The sequence below is a fragment of the Motacilla alba genome, chromosome 2 (genome assembly GCF_015832195.1).
Source record: "Motacilla alba alba isolate MOTALB_02 chromosome 2, Motacilla_alba_V1.0_pri, whole genome shotgun sequence".
Lineage (NCBI taxonomy): Eukaryota > Metazoa > Chordata > Aves > Passeriformes > Motacillidae > Motacilla > Motacilla alba.
In genome coordinates this window covers 77,581,180-77,599,341 of record NC_052017.1, presented here as the reverse complement: position 1 = coordinate 77,599,341, position 18,162 = coordinate 77,581,180, and the positions used below count along the sequence as shown (strand labels likewise).

Here is an 18,162-nt window from a genome sequence, read left to right as displayed (position 1 = left end):
CATGAAACTTTGCTCTCAAATTTTTACCTTAATAGTGCCAGCTAGAACTCCAAAATGCCCAGCTACTATGTCTGGCACCACAACTGAAAACATTCAATACACTCCATCTTAAGCATTTAGATCTAGGATCTCCTCTTGGCTTCAACCACTTAGTAGAACTGGAAACTGGAGATATTCAGAGAAATGACAATGTCAACTGCCCCCCAGAAATGGGCTGCACAAAGATGGGCAGGAAGACTATGCATGTACCTTCAGTCATAGCCTTGACTACTCTGCCACATGTCCCACTGAAGATATTTTAAGTTAGGCCACCATTATTTCAGAAGAGACAAGTTCTCTGCCGTTCTTCTTTTTACAGAGGAAGACACACCAGCAAACACATCAGCATTTAATAGGTACCAAGTCCATTTTAATAGGAGAATCCACAACCCAGAAACCATTAAATCCCCCTTCCCATAACCAGCTGTAGGCAGTTCTCTTTGGAACTCAGAATCTGACTTGCATCCGGAAGTGCATCTGCTTTGTAGCATTATTACTCATTCCTGTCTTGAGCATCCATTTTGACTTCATCCTCTGCAGGTACTGCATGTCACGCTGCTGAGCAGAGATGGCCGCTGCAGGGAGAGAGAAGGAAGAGAGATGGATCACTGTCTGCCACCTTACTTACAACTTGTATGCAAACCAGCTGACCTGCTCATGTACTTCAGCAGTTACCTATAGGTTTTCCTGCCCATACTAGTACCCTTTTTCTCTGGGGAAAGCCCAGTTGCCTCTACAAATACCCATGACTGCAATTAAGGCAAAAGGTTGTTTTGCATTCCAAGCGTGATTCTTGTATTTCAGAAGTGGATATAGACCACAACTCTGTTCCCCAACTGGAAAAGCATGACTTATGTTATATTACTAAATAGCAAGAGTAGTGCCTTGGACAGGCAGAAACCAAGAAATCTCAGGAAGGCACCGAGTATCACAAACAATGGAATGAAAACCTTGCACAGAAGCTGCGCTGGATTTTAGAAACAAACTTCAGAAACAAACTTTTAGGCAGAAACCAAGAAATCTCAGGAAGTCACCGAGTATCACAAACAATGGAATGAAAACCTTGCACAGAAGCTGCGCTGGATTTTAGAAACAAACTTTAGAAACAAACTTTTAGAAACAAACTGGACTTTAGAAACAAACTAGATGTTTTAGAAACAAACATCTGCTTGGATGTCAGGAATTAAAATGAACCAAGGGGAAGACAAACTACTGCACAAATCCCACATGTAAAGCAAAGCTGTCCTCTGGAACTGCAGAGTGATGACATCCCAGAGCCTTCTCCTCTGCAAAGCTCTCTCATTGTCACTCACCTGCCTGCCCTGTCCAGCCCAAGGCTCGGTACTGCTGCAGCACCCGACCCACGGCTTTCTTGTTCTTTGCAACAGCCACGTCTCTTGTCACACCAAAACGCTGCTTGTAGTACCTCATCAAGGAACGGTGACCCACTCTGGCACCTGTTCACAGGAGGGGACATCTTGTTATCCATCATGAAACAGGCTCTGAAATGGAGTACTCAAGTACACTGTGAGAACTATGGAAAACCCTTCTGCTGAGACATGTTTTTTAAGGGTCCAGAACCTTAAAAATGTTAGGATTATTCGGGAACTCAATGTAATTACTGTAAGAGCTGCTTGAAGAAAAAACACAAAATGGGCTGCTATTCAAGACAGATAGCTCAGATAATAAACACGCAGTTATCAGAAAAAAAATCTTAATTAGTGGAATGAGCAGAAAGGCAATGCTGTTTCGAGTAAACAGTGAAGCCACTTGCTGACATTCAGGAAAACTTGTGTAACTGAAGAGCTGGCAGCACTTTTCAGAATGAAAGGGCTGAGGTCCCCTCATAAAAAAACACCACACACACAAAGAAAAAAAAAAGCAGCGAGAGTGCCAAATGCTGAACTAGAGAAAGGCTATTTAATAACTTAATTTACTGAACTAGTTTACTGAATTAGGTGGCTCTCTACAAAAAACTACTATACAAGATAACCTAAGTTATAGCCTCTCCAAGCTGCACTCAAACAAATATGGAAACTCTTGTTGGAGTAAACCACGACAGTCACATTATAATGAAGATGTAAAATGGGCAAATCAACCACTGCCCCAGCCCACATATCCGTCAGTGCTGAAGAAGCTGAACTACTTGGCAATGAAAATAATGGAAGGTGAGGACATATTAAATACTAAACTATCTTCTCCCCTCCCAGGGGAAAACACAACAATGGCCTATGCTACAGGTATTGGGGGCAGATATGGGAAGTGCAGCGAAAGTAAGCTGTGACACAAGCCTGTGCCCACCTGATGGAAGGATCAGCTCCATGGTGTCATCATCATAATCCAACTCTTTCTCTGCTGAGTGCTTTCCAAGACCCTCCACATCTTTCCCATCCTCGTGATCAGGATAACTGCTCCTGTGGAAGAGCAGCAATACATGGTTTAAACTATCCAGACCCACTCTGCAGAAGAACCACAATGCACAGCCACAGCACCTGCCTTGGTCTGAGAGTTCTTAACGGCAGAACTTTGCCTTGAACAGAGTCTGGAGACAAGGAAGCCTTCTCCTCCACCCTGTTCTGCAACTCAGCACAGTTCTGCTGCTGCACACTTTACAGTGACTTATGGTGAAAAGCCACCACAGTGCAGGTCACCAGCTCTGCACAGCTGCTGAATGAGTGCTCTCAGAAGCTCTACCTCTCACCATAATATGAGGTATTTCTGACCAAAACGAACAGAGCTTAGGATTAGTTGCAGGAAGTCCAACAAGAGGCCTCTAAATCACAGCAGTCCTGTTCAACTCCAGCTACACAATGAAACTTATGTAAGAAATCCACAATCTATTTAAAAGGTAGTGGGAAAGACAGTTATGACCTTTTATGGCCTTTGCTGGTGCACTGAAATCTCAATTCAGTAACAGCAAACAAACATACAAGACAGAATTCAAAATGTACTTTGATGTAGGACTGGTAATTATGGTCACAGAAGAAGACAACCAATCTTCTTGTCACCATTATCTAAAAGAGTGGGGAACCAGCAATGCAAAATAAGTATTGGAACCTGAAATACCATTAAATTTTAAGAATGAATAATAGTTTCTAATGAAATATTTAACTGTTCTTTTGACTGTCCCCACCTGTGTCCCACTTAGAGAGAAATGACCTCACCTAAAATCATAGAAATCTGCAAATTCCAGGGCAGCATCTCCATCTGTGAAGAGTTTGCAGTGGCTTTTATCATTCATATGAGCCTGGACTGCTTCCGTAGAGTAGAAGGATTTCCCCTTTTCATTGCACCAGATGCAGATTTTCCCAACACCGACTTTCTCTCCTGCAGAAAACATTGGCACTTCTATTGGTCTGAACAAAATCTCCCTAGTCAGTAATTAACATTTCTGTGACAAAGCCTTCCCAGCTTGCAGGCAGAGAGACTTAAGAGAAGCCTCAAGCCCTTAATTTCCAGGACAGCCCTGCTGTTCCTATGCCTTGACCATATGGCCTCACCAAGGACAAGTCTGGCCATTTAAAGATTTCTTGTGACAAGGTATGGCTCATGCATTATTCTCAATAAGAAATTTCACACTTCCAATACGTTTTTCTATGCAATACTCCAAAATTATTTTATTCTCATCATTATTTTTAGACTTGAAGGATGATACATTTTTTCCTTCTAGCTCTCTCACAAGCACTGTAAACCAAAGAGACAAATACTTGTGACTCTCCAGGTAGGACAATACAATTCATATGATTACTTTAGCAAGAGAGTTCTGTCCCATATTTCATGTTATCTGAACAACTTTCTCAACATCAGAAAACTATGTGAGACCTGCAGGGTACATGACCATGTTTGCTCATCCAAGTTTTCGCTCATTCTCCCAGGAATGCCTGTGGTCCTGCTCATGATCAAAATACTGTCAGCACTCAGACAAAAAAAAAAAAAAAGAAAAAAAAAAAAAAGAAAAAAAAAAAGCAACCCAAACCAAAACATTTGGTGTCATATCCAAATGAAAATAAGCACTATCAGAATATAATTATCCTGACAAAAAGATTAGAGAGCATCCAGTCATACCAAGATACTTGATTAGTCCTCTGAGATCCACAAGGTACTCTATGTCTGGAATGAAGAAGCTGTGGATTTTTGTCATATGCGCCACATTTTTTGTGAGAGATCTTGAGTGATGGGGACAGAACAAGCAGTCTGTGACTGGTATGGCCCCAACAGCAGGAATGCTTTCAGCCTCTGCCTGCTGTTCCTCTTCTTCTTCCACACTTTCCATCTCTTCGTCAGAGCCAATGTCTTCATCAGAATCCATATCTTCCCAGTCTTTTAAAGGAAGTTTTAAAAAAAATACTTAATTCATACTTTTCCCAAGCAACATAAGTCCCAAATAAGTTAGAAATATCATAGAACATATTGCACTTTTTTGTTCTTACAGCTAAGTGCCACACAGTCACTTGCAGGTGCAAGAATTGACCATTGCCAGTAAAAGACATTTCTTTTTAAGATGCACGGCAAAGCACAAGGTCGCTTATGAGAACCACTGGCAGATCTGATACTTCCCCCCCTCCATTTTCTCAACTATTAACACTTTACTGCTGTTTCTAGGCCTTTAATTTAGCACAGTTCAAGAACACAAACTTGGCTCATTGAAAACAAGACAACTCTGGTGACATCAGGAAAATACTCATTTCCAGCAGCGAGGAAAACGCACTCCTGTTCACACACTTAAAAGAACAATTAACATTCAGAAACCTACTAAGATTTTTGCAATACAATCTATGACTAACACATTAACACCGGACAGGGGCAAGCTGGCTTCTTCTTGAGGTGTTACAATCTATGTTCAGAGGTAAATGCTTCTTCTCATGTAGAACAGGTTCACTGAACTGCAACCGAAATTTCAAGAGCACAAAACTGCTGTATCAGATGCAGTAGCGTGACACAGGGGTTTCAGAAGCTGGACTGAAGTTCCACCTCATTCATACCTGTCCCTTTGCTTCAGCTCAATCACCCCATTCAACTGCTCCAATAGATGTGTTTGGAGCTGCACTGTCAACTACATTACTGAAAGCATCCTGGTTAAAAAAACCTCTTTTCTGGAAATTCTGAACCTCTGATCTTTTCAGCTGTCTGCTTTCCAGGCTGACCTCCAACACAAGAGCTGTATTCATAGGAAAAGGCCACTGGGGTGGCAACTTTAAAACCCATTTTAACACAGACATCAAAATGCTGAGAGGTGACACCACACAGGTTAAAGAGCAAATTTTCTCCTCTGGTCTTGGTGGGCAGAGGGAAACAAAACCAACTACAGTCTCACCTCCCTTCAACAGATCAGGAAATGAGTTGGGACAATAGCAAATGATCATAACTGGATTTCTGTTAATTTATTTTTTCAGCAGTACTTTTAGGGTAACCTGTTACATTAGCCTTCTTTAAAGGAAACTTCCTTTGACATTTTATGTGGGAAATAGTGCTCTATTATACAGATATACTAGTGACTATTTATACTCAATCTTTACATGCATTAGTGTCTCTAAGTTGAACAGCTGGCAGTCCAGATACTAACACAGAGTCCTTGGCTGCAAACATGGGCCAACTTTAACTCCTTTGTTAAAGGGAAAATTTAATCAACAGCAACACCTTTTGTGATGGAAAATGCTGCACTGCTACAGAAGTAGGAGGACGCTTTTGCTCAAACCATAGCTTACCCCAAGCTATCTTCTGTCAGTGTGTTTACTGCCTTACCTTCCTCATTATCCTCTTCTTCCTCTGCTTGTTGCTTGGCCAGCTTCCTTGCTTGCTGTTCAAACCACTGCAGCCGTGGAGGTATTTCTGGTCGTTCTCTGCTCTGGGACAAGCTGGCTCTTTCCCCGGAAACTGGAGAGCTACTCGCATTATTAGGAGGCAGAGGTGTCTTCTTTGGAGACGAAGATGGCTGGGCTCTGATGGCTTGCTGAATAGCTGTGTTCATTTCATCTTTATTTACACTCTCTGGGGCCAGCCCCTTTTCCAGATTCTTCTCATTTAATATTTTCACCTTCTTGCTGACAGCTTGGACAGCTTTCTTCTCCAGCTCCACGTGCTTCTTGGAATTCAGGTGATTCTCATAGGCATTGAAGGTGGAGAACCTCTTGCTGCACACTGTGCAGTAAGTGGCAGTGATTTTGTTCTGCTCCTCTGCTACTGCTCTCATTGCCAGGACTCTCTCCTGGAAATTCTCAGCAGTAACAGGAGGCATGTCAGCAACTTTACGCTTCAGGTTGTACCTGTGCCAGTCGGTTTTGTAATGGGCACGCTGAATGTCACCATCCTTGAAAGCCACACGGCAAGTGATGCAAGTGTAGGTGGCCATTACTAGAAAATGGCAAAAAATTAAAATTATGTTAAAAAAATTAAGTAACAGACACAAAAAAGCCCCGACACCTTCATCCTGACAACCTTCTTTTAAGGCAGTGTTAGACATACAGTTCTTGCACAGAATAAAATTTATTAAACACCAGCATCAGCAATGAGTATGGTATTCATGGGCAGCAGCAGCAAGAGAGGAAACTTCTAAATAAAAGACTTTGAGTTTACTTGTACCACAACAGCAGCTGAGCATCCCAGCTCTGGATGCAGAACCTGCTGTGCCTGTTGAGACTGGGATGCATGAGAGGGCCCCCATCACAGTACCAGTATTTTAGAAGATCTATGCTTTTCACTGAAGATCAGAGACTAGAGGTTCTTAACAAGCTCATGTTCTGCCAACTGTAAGACTTTGAGGAGACCAGTGATTTCTCAGAAACAAGGCTAAAAAGGGAAAACCTGCTTACGGGCCTATTTTGTATCTTCCACAGCCTTATTAAATGGCAAAAAAAAAAAAAAATTACTGCATTTAAAAATAAAGCCTTCTTAGCTACTTTGAAACAGTGTGTGTAGCGTTGACAACATTTACCCTGCAGAGATGTTCACCTGGAAATGCAGTCAGTCATGCCCAGATCTGGCACTTGAAACCACTGCCAACCCTGGTCTCTCTTCACTTCCCACCACCCAGCCAATCCTTGTTACTAGGGCTGGGACAGGACAACTGCAGAGCAGTGTCCTCCCACCCATGCTGTCCTTTCCTTCCTTCTCAGGGCACATGTTTGTTTTGTTTTTGGTTTTTTTTTTAAACAAAGTTGGTGGAATCTCTTGAATGCTCCAAAAGCAAAGAGCAAAAAAAGTGTCATCTGGAGATCACAGGAAGCACCCTCACTGTTTAACTGATTTAGAAAAACTATGGCTTAATCTGGGGGGAAAAAAAGAAATAATACATCAGGATGGGGGGGGGGGTCTGAAAGCAGGGAGAGGAAGAGCAGCCCCTCCCTGAAGCTATTAACAGGGAGAAATAGCCATAGAAGTTATAAACATGTGGAGTCAAAACACATTTTATGAAATGCTCGTTTCCTGGAACCACTGGGATCCTTACTTATTATTGCTTGTGCTATCTACAGCGTGATAGTGACAGGGGGGATGCAGCAAATGAAGGCCATATCATCTGGAGTACTTTAAGCATCTACTCAGTATAACAGACGCTTTTCTTTTTGTGTTTCAGAGAAAAACGTGTTCTCCGCCCACTGAGAGATCCCGAGGATTCCCTGAGGCGTTCCCCTGCCACCGGCAGCGCTCCCTGCCCTTCTCCCCGCCCAAGCACCAACCTTTGCCATCACCCACTGACTCAGAGCCACGCTGGCTGTTAGGGACTAACTCCTCGCAGGACCCTGGGGCAGAACACTCTGTTCTGATCCATGCCGGACAGACAGAAGCTACACGCTACGCTGTGACCACGGGGGCATTTAGAAACACCCAACCTCCTCCCGCTCCGCCCCACCCAAAAGCAAGCAGCTCGGAAGAAGAGGTTTGTAACTAAGGGAAGCCAAAGCCATAAACCTTCACCTCTACTACGTGGAGACGCGTTTACAACGCAAACTACGTAAAACAGAGGAATCCCGTGTAGTTACACAACACAGCGCCTTCCCACGACCCGTCTGCGTCTTCCCCTCCCGTTTTAAGCCACAGGAGCGAAGCCCCGAGTCCTACCTTGTGTGGGGCTCAGGAAAACGAAACCCCAGGCATTCGCAGCCAAGCCCTTCCAGCCAAACGCGATCTCCCCTGAGGCTCTTTATTACGGCCGATTTTTGGCTGCCTTCGGTTGGATTTAAACTGAGCCCGTGTCCCTAATTCTGGCACAAGGCAGGCGTTTATCACACGGACAACTAAAATTCGGGCAAAACCTACAGATAAATAAACACAAAAAAACCCAAAAAAACCCCCAAGAGATAAGACGGGGCGCAGGCGGCAGCCGGAAGCCACCAGGCCAGGCGTGGAGCAGGCCGGGATCACACGGAACATGCATCCCAAGGGAGCGCAGCCGGCTCGGCCGGGCCACGCCGCCTGCCCCCCTCCCCTTCCCGCCCCCTTCTCCGGGCCGGACCGGGCCGGGCGAGGCCCATTCCATCCCATCCCATCCCATCCTATCCCTTCCATTCCCGTCCCGTCCCTCATGCCCGGGACACGCACCTGCGGCCGGCGGAGCTGGCGGCGGCGGGCGCGGGGCGGGGCGCGCGGGCAGGAAGGGGCCGCGCGGCGCCCGGCGGGAGCGGCCCGCGCGCGCCCCCTGGCGGGCGGAGGGCGCGGGGCACGGGCGGCGCCCGGAACGGACAGGGCGGCGGCGGGAGCGCCGCCTCACGGGCCGTGCCCGGGCGTGGCTTCTCGCCTTCGGTTGCTTGGGTTTGTGTTTGTTTTGTTTCTTTTTGGTTTGTTTGATTGATTGTTTTCACGGAGTCAGTTAGGATGGAAAAGATGTCTCCGGTCATGGAGTCCGACCTGTGGCCGAACATCGCCTCGTCAACTAGACCATGGCACTAAGTGCCCGCCCAGCCCTTCCTGAAACACCTCCAGGGACAGGGACTCCGCCACCTCCCTGGGCAGCCCGTTCCAGTATCTGAGCACCCTTTCCGTGAAGGAATTCTTCCTGATGTCAAACCTTAACCTCCCCGGTTGCAGCTTGCTACTGCCTTCTTGTCCTATCACTGGTTACCTGGGGGAAGAGGCCGAGCTCCACCTGGCTAGAACCTCCTTTCGGGTAGTTGAAGAGAGTGATAAGGTCACCCTGTTTGTTGTTATAGGGTTTATTTCCATTTCTTGGAGCAAACACACAGTGAGATGATTTAAGATAAAAACTAACACATATTTATTAAAACAATCAATATAATAGTTCCATGTTTACAAAACAGTGATCAGGCAGGTAAAGTGCTGCAGAATACTTAAATACGGACATTTTGTAATTCTCCAGTTTCTGGTTGCCCAGGTGGGGGTTACTCACAGACTGCGACGCCGCTCATGTGCTGAGAACAGACGTGGAGACTACAGGGATTTATTTGTTCAGAAGGCTGGGACAGCCTGGAAAAAGTGCAGAACGAACACAGAACAAGTAGAACGAGTATCTCATCAGACCCTGTTACTTTGGGTTACAATTATTTAACCTCCTCTGCATAGAATAGTATTTTATTTCAACTAACAAACAGAAGAATGGTCAGTAGGTGTGTGGTACGTACGCATGGAAACCCCGTGTGCTGGGAACGGGTGGTTTTGCATTGGATTTGACACACCAAAGGCCACCAATCCGATGGTGATCCTGTCACTTGTCTACTGACATGAGGGGCAATTTTCCAAGTACAAAAGAGTGACCTGCATCCCTGCCCTGACATAGGTCCTTTTCTTCCATCAGGATGCGTGAAGAAGCCACTGCAAGGCACAAGAGGGTGAGCCCTTTGCTGCCAGGTACGAGCACACACACACACAACACAAGCAGCACCGATCCCAGGGCAGGATCACACACTCTTACCCCATGGCATTGGCTCACACTATGTCCTCTATGCTGCCTGTGTGCCTTTTGACTGGAAATCACACGCAAGGACGCTTTCCATGGAAAAACTCTATGTTTCAAAGCTATGTATTGCCTTACACCCCCTTGCCTATCTTCCTGCCCAGGCATACCATTTGAAGGATGAGAAGGTGACAACAGTGCTCAGTAGGAAAGACGCAGTAGACCATTCTGACAGGAATTTTTAAGGAACTGCTATTTCTTGGCTGCTGCTATAATGCAGCAAAATGAAGTTTTCTCAAGGGATTTCCAACTGAGGGCAGTGTGGAGAGGATCCACAAAGGAGAGAAACATTTTCTTTGTGTTTTGCTGGCAAACTGCTGGCAGTGGAATGTATTGTGTCCACGCTAAGTGTTTCTTACATGTGGTTGTGTGGAAGGGAAGAAATAATTTCCTGCAGAAAATGAGACATTTTTTTACTACCTGAGGAAGAATATTAAATATTACAGAATTACAGCCTTCCCATTACACAGTATTTAGGGGCTTGAATGTAATTGACTATTATGACAGCAGAAAAAAAATTCTAAAGACTCTCAGATAAGCAACTATGTCCCTTACTTTACTGATTTACTTGTTCAAGTTCTGGTTGGTTTTTTCTTTCTGAAAAAAAAAAAGGAAAAAAAAGAGAGTTGTATTGGAGAAAAATCAATCTGTTTATCTATCTTGAAACCAGAAAATGGGTAATTTACAAAAAGTCTGAGAAACTCCTCCAACTGCTTTTCTTTCTTATCTAATCTATTATTCTAGAACAGTGCCCCTGTGTTACATACTTTCATAACCACAAGTATTTTCCATAAAACAACAATAAAGTGCATGCTGTTACAATGCCACCATTGACAACCAGCTAGCCTGTCCTGCCAATCTGCTCCAGAAAAGCCTGGGAAGGAAGACTGCTCCCTCCCTGCCGCCTCTCCCTGTCCTGCAGCCTGCTTCCCCTTCTGGCACCAGTACCCCTGGACAAGGGAGCACACAGTTGTTTGGGCATCCTACAAAGCTTCATCAGCAACTTGGATTTGTACTCTTGTAACTGTACAGATTGTCCTAAACATGCGGCAAGGAAATGAGGCTTTTAAGTCATCTAAGAACTTTTTTAACTTGCTGATTTTCCAACAAAAGCTTTTTTAAATTTTGGTTCGGTGTTTGATTTTCTTAAAATTTGTTTTTTCCAAATGAGAAGAACAACCTGGTAAAAGCTAAAGAAGAAACTTAGCAACTAATGCTGTGGGCCATGTTTTCTAATGACTTCCAGAAACTCAGGTGTTGAGATATTGTAATTTGAAAGCTGCGTCTTGTGGGATCTATATCCAGCATCCACTTATTTTATAATGTATTTGATAATGAAGGCACAGGCTTACCCTTTTACTGGTAAAGGACAGCAAACACAGTCAATATGCATTACTGACACAAAAAGCACAAGCAACAATAAAGCTAGTGTCAAAACACCTCAGCATCCTTCCTTTTGCTATATTCTTTTTGGCCATCTGCCTATTCTTCCACCTCAAAAGGAAAAAAAAATACAAAATGAAGTTAATTTCAAACACAGGTTTACCTACACATGTATGTTAGTGGAAGATTTTTATCATCTGTTGCTGTACTTTTTGAGGGTCCTAGATGACAGTATTTACCTCTTCAAATGCCAGCAAATGGAAATTTACTTGAGTAGTAGTAGCAGCTGACATGGTCCCTCAACTTTGCTAATGGTATACATCACATTAAAAAAACTAGCTTTATTTCTTCCTATTTCTTGGATTACTATTGCTTGGTATTGCAATGCAGTTTTGTCACAGGTGAACAAAAAAGCCCTAGAAAAATAAGTTATCTGCTTGAGATCCCATGCCACTTACTCAGCATGTGTGGACTTTAAACTGGCAAATAATTTAAACAAGTTCTTTTTTTGTTTTAAATTACATGCCAAGAAGAAGATTCTGAGTGTCTTCTCTAGGAACTGACCTCACCAAATGGTTCTAAGTATATTAAAATCATCACCTTGCAACACAACTTTTGTTGCAAGTGGAAGCAGCTATCATGGGAAAAAAAGCCAAACCAAAACCTACAGAATCACAAATTAAGGAACTGGCACCTAAAAAGCCTTTTTGCTTTTTTTTTTTTTTTTTTTTAATCCCTAATCTCTACTCCAAACAATAACTACCCTCACCTGCTCCCAAAAAGGTTGTTCAGTTTACACAATAATAACTTTTAAACATAAAGATTCATTGGCTGACTTCACATGGGCAATACTGCCAAGGACCAGACTCCATCAAGGAAAACAGCAGGTGGTCAGTCATATAACATGCCACTTTACAAATCTACAAGGCTATAACAGCAAAAAACTTGGAAATGCATCACCATATCCAAAATAATTCAAAGGTTTTAAGTATGAAATCTAGGGGGTTTTATAGTGTTGCACACATATTTAAACTCGAGTTGTGCCAGTTAATGTGTTTCATATACAGTAGATGCACTACACATAATGCTAACTGCAGGGATCCATACTTTTTGGTAGTATTGAAGGAGGTGAGATGCAGTTAATCTCACTGCAGCCCTCTGATAACTTGCCCTCACAATATGAGTCATTAATTGTATTACATGATTGGAAAACTAGAGTAAATAAACTGCCAATATTGGAAATTTGGCTCAGGACCCCAAAATAGATGGTTGGCAAAAAGGTAAAAGAAACCTCTCCCCCAACTATTTTGAACAACTGACTTCCACCACGTATCTGCAACCAAACAGTGGATAGAGAATTCATTTCCATGCTATTACATTGAGGTATAACTACCAGAAACATTAAACTATCAGTATTAGCTGATACTTATCCAGTTAATTCACTCTGCATAAGGGAAATTATTACAACACATCTAAAGGGATAGTTAAAGCTTACAGCTCAGAATTTTCTTCTTTTCTTTTTCTTTTTTTTGTTTGTTTTGTAGTATTTGATGTTTTTTTTTTTTTTTTGTGTTTTATGTTTAGTTTCTTCTGTGTTACCAGCTGCAACTTCAAGGTTAATGACTTCCAAGCAGATTTGAAAGGAAGCCTGAAGACTTTTTCTTTTCCTGGGATTCTGCTTCTTGACCTTGTGAAAGTCCTAATTCTTTCTCAATCTGCTCTAGCTCAGACTGGTCAAGCAGTTCAAAATCATCAGCTTCTTCTGTGTCTGTCTCTTCGCTCAAACTGGGCGCTGCCTGTGAGGGAGCTTGCTGTAGGGACTGCAGCTGGTCTTTGATGGCAGCAGACACCGCAGCCGTGATGACATCACCAGCAATTCCACTCATTAAATTAAAGGTTTGGTCACTGGTCAAAGGCAAGGACAGCCCTGCAGTGGATGGTCTCTCTTTACTCTGTCTGGAAGCGTGATCCACCTTGACATCAGTTTGCTCTTTCCTTCGTTTTTGCTGGGTGGGCAAACCGATGCTTGAGTCATCGTCATCGTTTGTGCCGGCACCATTTTCTAAAGAGGGAAACTCTAAAAGATCTCTAGCGAAAGCTTCTTCATGATCACTATGTCGGTCAAAATCTATTACAGGGTTAGCAGAAGAAAACAGTGTTAGCACTCACAAAAGTTTTCCCACAACGTCAGCCACATGTAACAATGCAAGTACCAAGTGCTCCTCTGAATACATTTACTAATCCCTACTCCAGTAGTTCTCTACTGGAAGGAGCTTTGTGTGGCATCTAAAACAAAATGGTTTTGAGGTCTAGTGCCACAAATTGGCTCGTATCAACCTAACTATTTGAACAAAATAACTTTTTAAAGCTAACTTTTTTAGGTACATCTCTCTGTAATGAAACAACCCATGCAAATCCTCAGCACTGATATTTCAAAATATACCAAACACATGAAGTCCTAAAATTTATTTCTCTTCACAATATATATAAACTAAAAATATGTAAACATGTAAGGATGTGTTACAAGCTTTTAACATGCATATGGAGTAATAAAAAGAATGTTTATCTGTTTAAAGAAAAAAGATATAAAACCAATGTAAAGACTAATTTCTTTTTCCTTTCTTGGCCAATGCTTGTATTTAAAAGGAAACAGAAAATGGAAACTCTACAGATGATCAGAAATGTTTCATGTTGTCAAGAGGATAAAAAGCAGGATGTAATCAACATTAGATATTAATGGCTGCATTAATGAATGACACAATATTTGTAACTAGAAATGTGCAAAACATACCGTGGAATACATGGTCTGTGGAAGAGGCCTAAATCAGCACAAGCAAATACTTTCATCAAGTATTTGAATGAGATGGTAAAAAGTTTGAACTTAATTTCTATTAAAACAAGCAACAGAAGCTCGTTGTAGGATCATTCATAAGGGTTAAGGAAATAAATTCTAAAAATGACTCATCCGTCATTTTCTCCATTTCCTTTAGGAAAGACAGGCTGGGAAGGTGAGGAGGAAGGGTTGTGCTGCATGCAAAGTGGTGGCTTGAATGCACAGAGCTTTGACAGGAGATGAGGCAGTCCCTGAATGCATCCCATTAGGTCTTGCTCTTCTGTGTATGTCCCATTTGCTGAATTGCTCCATGGAGAAGAAGAGCTGATGTTATTCTTCACTTAGCTAGGCTATAAATACAGTTTCCCACATGATCCTTACAGCCAAGCTGGTGAGCAAACACGGTAAGGGAACCGAAAGGTGGGTGGAAAAGTGGCTGGACTGTGGGGGTCAAAGGCTTCATCAGCAACACAAGGTGCATCTGGAAGCTGCTTACTGGAGTCTATCACAGGGACTGAAACTAGCACTGTTCAAGGTTTTTATTAATGACTTGGATGACAGGCTGGAGTGCACTCTGCAAGTTCAAGGGCAGAAAGGAATTGCCGTGGGACAGGTGCATTTGATATTCTGGAGGTCAGGATGCCTTCAGAGGGACCTCAACAGGCTGGAGAAAGGAACAGGCTGAAAAGGAACATCATGACATTCAACAAAAACAAATGTTTAGTCTTGCATCTGAGATGGAATACCCTGTGCAGCAGTACAGGCCAAGGACAACAAGAAAAGCAGCTTTCCAGAAAAAGATCTGTGGGCAGCAGGTCAGTGGTATGTCCCTGCAGCAAGGAAGACCAACCACACACTGAGCTGGAGTAGCAAAATTGAAGGCAGAAAGTTAGTGGAAGGGATTTTCCTCCTCTATTCAGCAACTGAGTGTACCCATTGAAGTACTTTGCCTGGTTTTGACCTCTCCAGTCCTAGACAGACAATGGCATAAAGGACTGAACCCCCTGGAGGGCCAGCATGATTATTTAGGGGGCTAGAGAAAGAATGTATGTAGATGCTGAGAGAATGGGCCTCGTTTGGCCCAAGAGAAGGTGGCAAAGGGGGATCAGTTTAACTACTGAATGGGAAGGTAGAGAGAAGATTAACCTTACTCTTCTAGAAAATGCACAGTGAAAGGATCAGAGTAAACTGACATTCGAACATGGGAAATTTTGACTCAGTGTAAGAAAAAAACTTTTTCATCATGAGGGTAAGCAAATATTGAAAAAGGCTTTCCAGGCAAATTGCTGAATCTCTACCACTAGAGATGTTCAGAATTCAAGTGGTCACAGCCCTGAGAAACTTCATAAAGCTTTAATGAAGAGCTTTGAACCTGCTCTAGACAGAAAGATAGATGAGATGAATGACAACTGCTTTTTACAGCTTACAGTTCTGTGATCATACAATGCTGTCTATTTACAACTTGAAATATTAGGAAAATAATTGGAATTATTAATTTGGCCTGTAGTATCATCCTGCTTGTCACTTACAGGGAGCTTTCCCTAGGAGAAATGCAAGATGAGCAGAGCTACAGATCCCCAGGTGAGATAACACCAAACTACTGTTGTCCTTAATCTTTATTCCAGCAAAGTGTTTACTAATAAAAAGTAAGACATTTTTTCTGGTCAAGATCAAGCCAAGTGCTTGAGAATCTTTTCCTAGTCTAAGTCTTCATAGGCTCATTGCTGGCTGTCTTCATGTCTAGTAGTAAAACTTGATAGTACTTTCTTTAATTGGCTGTTTAACAGGTCAGTGTATTCACTGTTTCTTTCTCAGTTTTTATTTCCCTAGCTTACCCACAAAAGCATTGGTAGTAATTTTAAAAGGTTTACTTGCTTGAAAGGTTTGGTAGAACAGAGTACTACATGTAGCACTTATTGAATATGTTGGTTTCACCCAGTACTACTTATTTATTTAGACACTTGCTGATGTACTTTAACATTTTTAAGATGAGGATAGCTCTTACATAAGATGTATCCAAAACTATACAAAACACTAAGATTAAACTTAAACTCATTTCAGAGGGAAAAGTAACAACCCCAAAACCTGTCCTCAAATTGTCTAATAATTTTGAGGTAACTTGCATGTCTGGAATCCACTGATGATATAGATGAAGCTGTTACATACCATCAGATGTGTCTGTCTGTGGAGAATACCCCTCAGATAGATTAAAGGTCCCATTATCAGTCCAGGATACTTCTGAGACATCTGTGTCAGACACTGACAGCTCTTTGGCAACAATTGCAGGACTAACCTACACAGAAAACAGTCCCATACATGGTATGAATATATTTTTAAAAAAATCACACTGCAGAAAGCCAATGCTTAGAGAATGAAAAAAATCCTTCTTATATGTGATAGCAATATAAATCACCTACTATTTAAGCCTTAATTGAAGAAACATGAAAATACTATATGATGCTTAGAAGTGAAACATCCCTCTTTGTAATAACTAAAGGCTGTATTATACTAAAGAAGCATAGAAAATTCCAGCTGCTGTTATAAAAGCAAAATGAGCCTGCAAATACAAAACGTGCATAATGTAACAAAATGAGTAGACTTGGACCAGAAAAAACAGCCCGATATCTATAAGACCATCAAAAATTAGCTGAACAAAAAACCCATTATCTGTTACCAATTTATTGAACAATATTTAGTTATGTCAGATACAAATTTTTATCCCAAGGGGTATTTTTTTTTCCAGCACAAAACTACCTCCAAAGCAATCCCAGTCAAAGTCAGGCTTTAAACACTACTGATCAAATACTGCATAATAATTCCTATTTAGGATGATTTTTAAAATACCAACTGGTATTCTGATTGTAACAGAAAAACCTTTGCCATACAGTCATTTAGAATACTAGAAGAAAAGTGAGAAATTTTAGTGTTCTCATACATATCTAGAAAGATTTTATATACCAGTTTGCACCATCATTGAAAATTATTAGACAAGTGATTACAAAAATATCTGACAAATTACGTAGAACCACTACAGTTTTCTATTAATCTTTCCCTTTTGTATTTTAATTTGATAAAAATCAACTGCAATTTCAGTGTTGGAAATAAAAGTAACCACCTTTGCTTTTAAATATTAACACAATCATTCTACAGCCAGTACAAAATAAACACATTCTTAGCTCAGTAGGCCAATGAAACCATTACCTTGAAGGCCAGAAGTCACAAATGCAGTAGGTTGGTTAGTATAAGGCTAAAGGTGGAGACTATGAATCACTTCTAAAGCATACTGCTTAGTTCAGGAACACAGCCTCCTGGGGAGGGCAAAGTCTTCCACAGAAGAACAGAGACAGCAATCTAGATAGCCTCCCATTATCTATATAGATTTTAAAAGCAAGACAGGGCTGACTGAAAAAAAGTCACCTTAGGACACAGAGCTGATATGTCTAATTCACTGTCATCTTCTGTGGCTTTTGTTTTTGCTGTTTCTGAAAGAAAAAAGATACATTTTTTACCCTACTCATAACAATGGATTTCCAGGTTCACTGTGTGTTCTCTGTCACACAGCTTATGTAGCACAATAACTCTCCACCTGCTGACACAGTGCACCATTTATGTGCTATGCTACCAGGGAAACAAGCCTGACTGAGAGACTGGCTGCTTATCAAAATACAGCAACCACAGTGGGAGAAAGAATGTTATTCTGAATACATTCCAGTAGATCTATTCACCTGCACTGCACTTCCTTCAGGAGTCTCTGTTTTTCACTAGAATGTCATCTGCCCTGGCAAATAGATATCTCTCTTTTAGACTACACTGCTGGTAAAATGCACAGGTGTAACGTGTTGTTAGAACAGGCTGTGTAGTTATCCCACCACATTAATTTTACATGAGAATGTGCAATTTTCTTGATAATTGCATGTAATCTTCGTTCACAAACCCCTTCTTCTACCAACACCCAGCTACCCTGCATTCACAGTCATATGCAAATATGCATACGAAGCATCCT

At 42.0% G+C, this 18,162-nt stretch overlaps 2 protein-coding genes across 11 annotated transcripts in view; both read right to left on the bottom strand.

Annotated features, from left to right (window-relative positions):
• Nucleotides 1–387: 387 nt before the first annotated feature.
• Nucleotides 388–8,633, bottom strand: ZNF622 (zinc finger protein 622). 3 transcript variants are annotated; one of them, XM_038124493.1, is made up of 8 exons: nt 8,575–8,633; nt 8,095–8,288; nt 5,782–6,390; nt 4,105–4,359; nt 3,204–3,366; nt 2,341–2,453; nt 1,353–1,496; nt 388–614 (listed from the first exon to the last, which is right to left on the bottom strand). In XM_038124493.1, exons 3-8 carry the CDS (start codon nt 6,386–6,388, stop codon nt 487–489), a joined length of 1,410 nt encoding a protein of 469 aa, XP_037980421.1. In that variant the 5' UTR covers nt 6,389–6,390; nt 8,095–8,288; nt 8,575–8,633; the 3' UTR covers nt 388–486. The 3 variants fall into 3 exon arrangements, with proteins under 3 accessions (XP_037980421.1, XP_037980441.1, XP_037980431.1); XM_038124513.1 differs by having other exon boundaries at nt 8,095–8,270; nt 8,575–8,629; XM_038124503.1 differs by lacking the exon at nt 8,575–8,633 and having other exon boundaries at nt 8,095–8,521.
• A 590-nt stretch (nt 8,634–9,223) lies between these two features.
• Nucleotides 9,224–18,162, bottom strand: part of RETREG1 (reticulophagy regulator 1) — a 67,592-nt gene continuing 58,653 nt past the window's right edge. For 7 of the 8 annotated variants that reach the window (XM_038124464.1, XM_038124443.1, XM_038124458.1 and 4 more), the window contains 3 exons: nt 17,577–17,641; nt 16,326–16,452; nt 12,943–13,454 (listed from right to left, as the gene is read on the bottom strand). In XM_038124464.1, the coding sequence (XP_037980392.1) occupies nt 12,943–13,454; nt 16,326–16,452; nt 17,577–17,641 (704 nt within the window). Of the gene's footprint in view, nt 13,455–16,325; nt 16,453–17,576; nt 17,642–18,162 lie in introns of all 8 variants that reach the window. The other variant, XM_038124433.1, reaches the window with a different exon arrangement.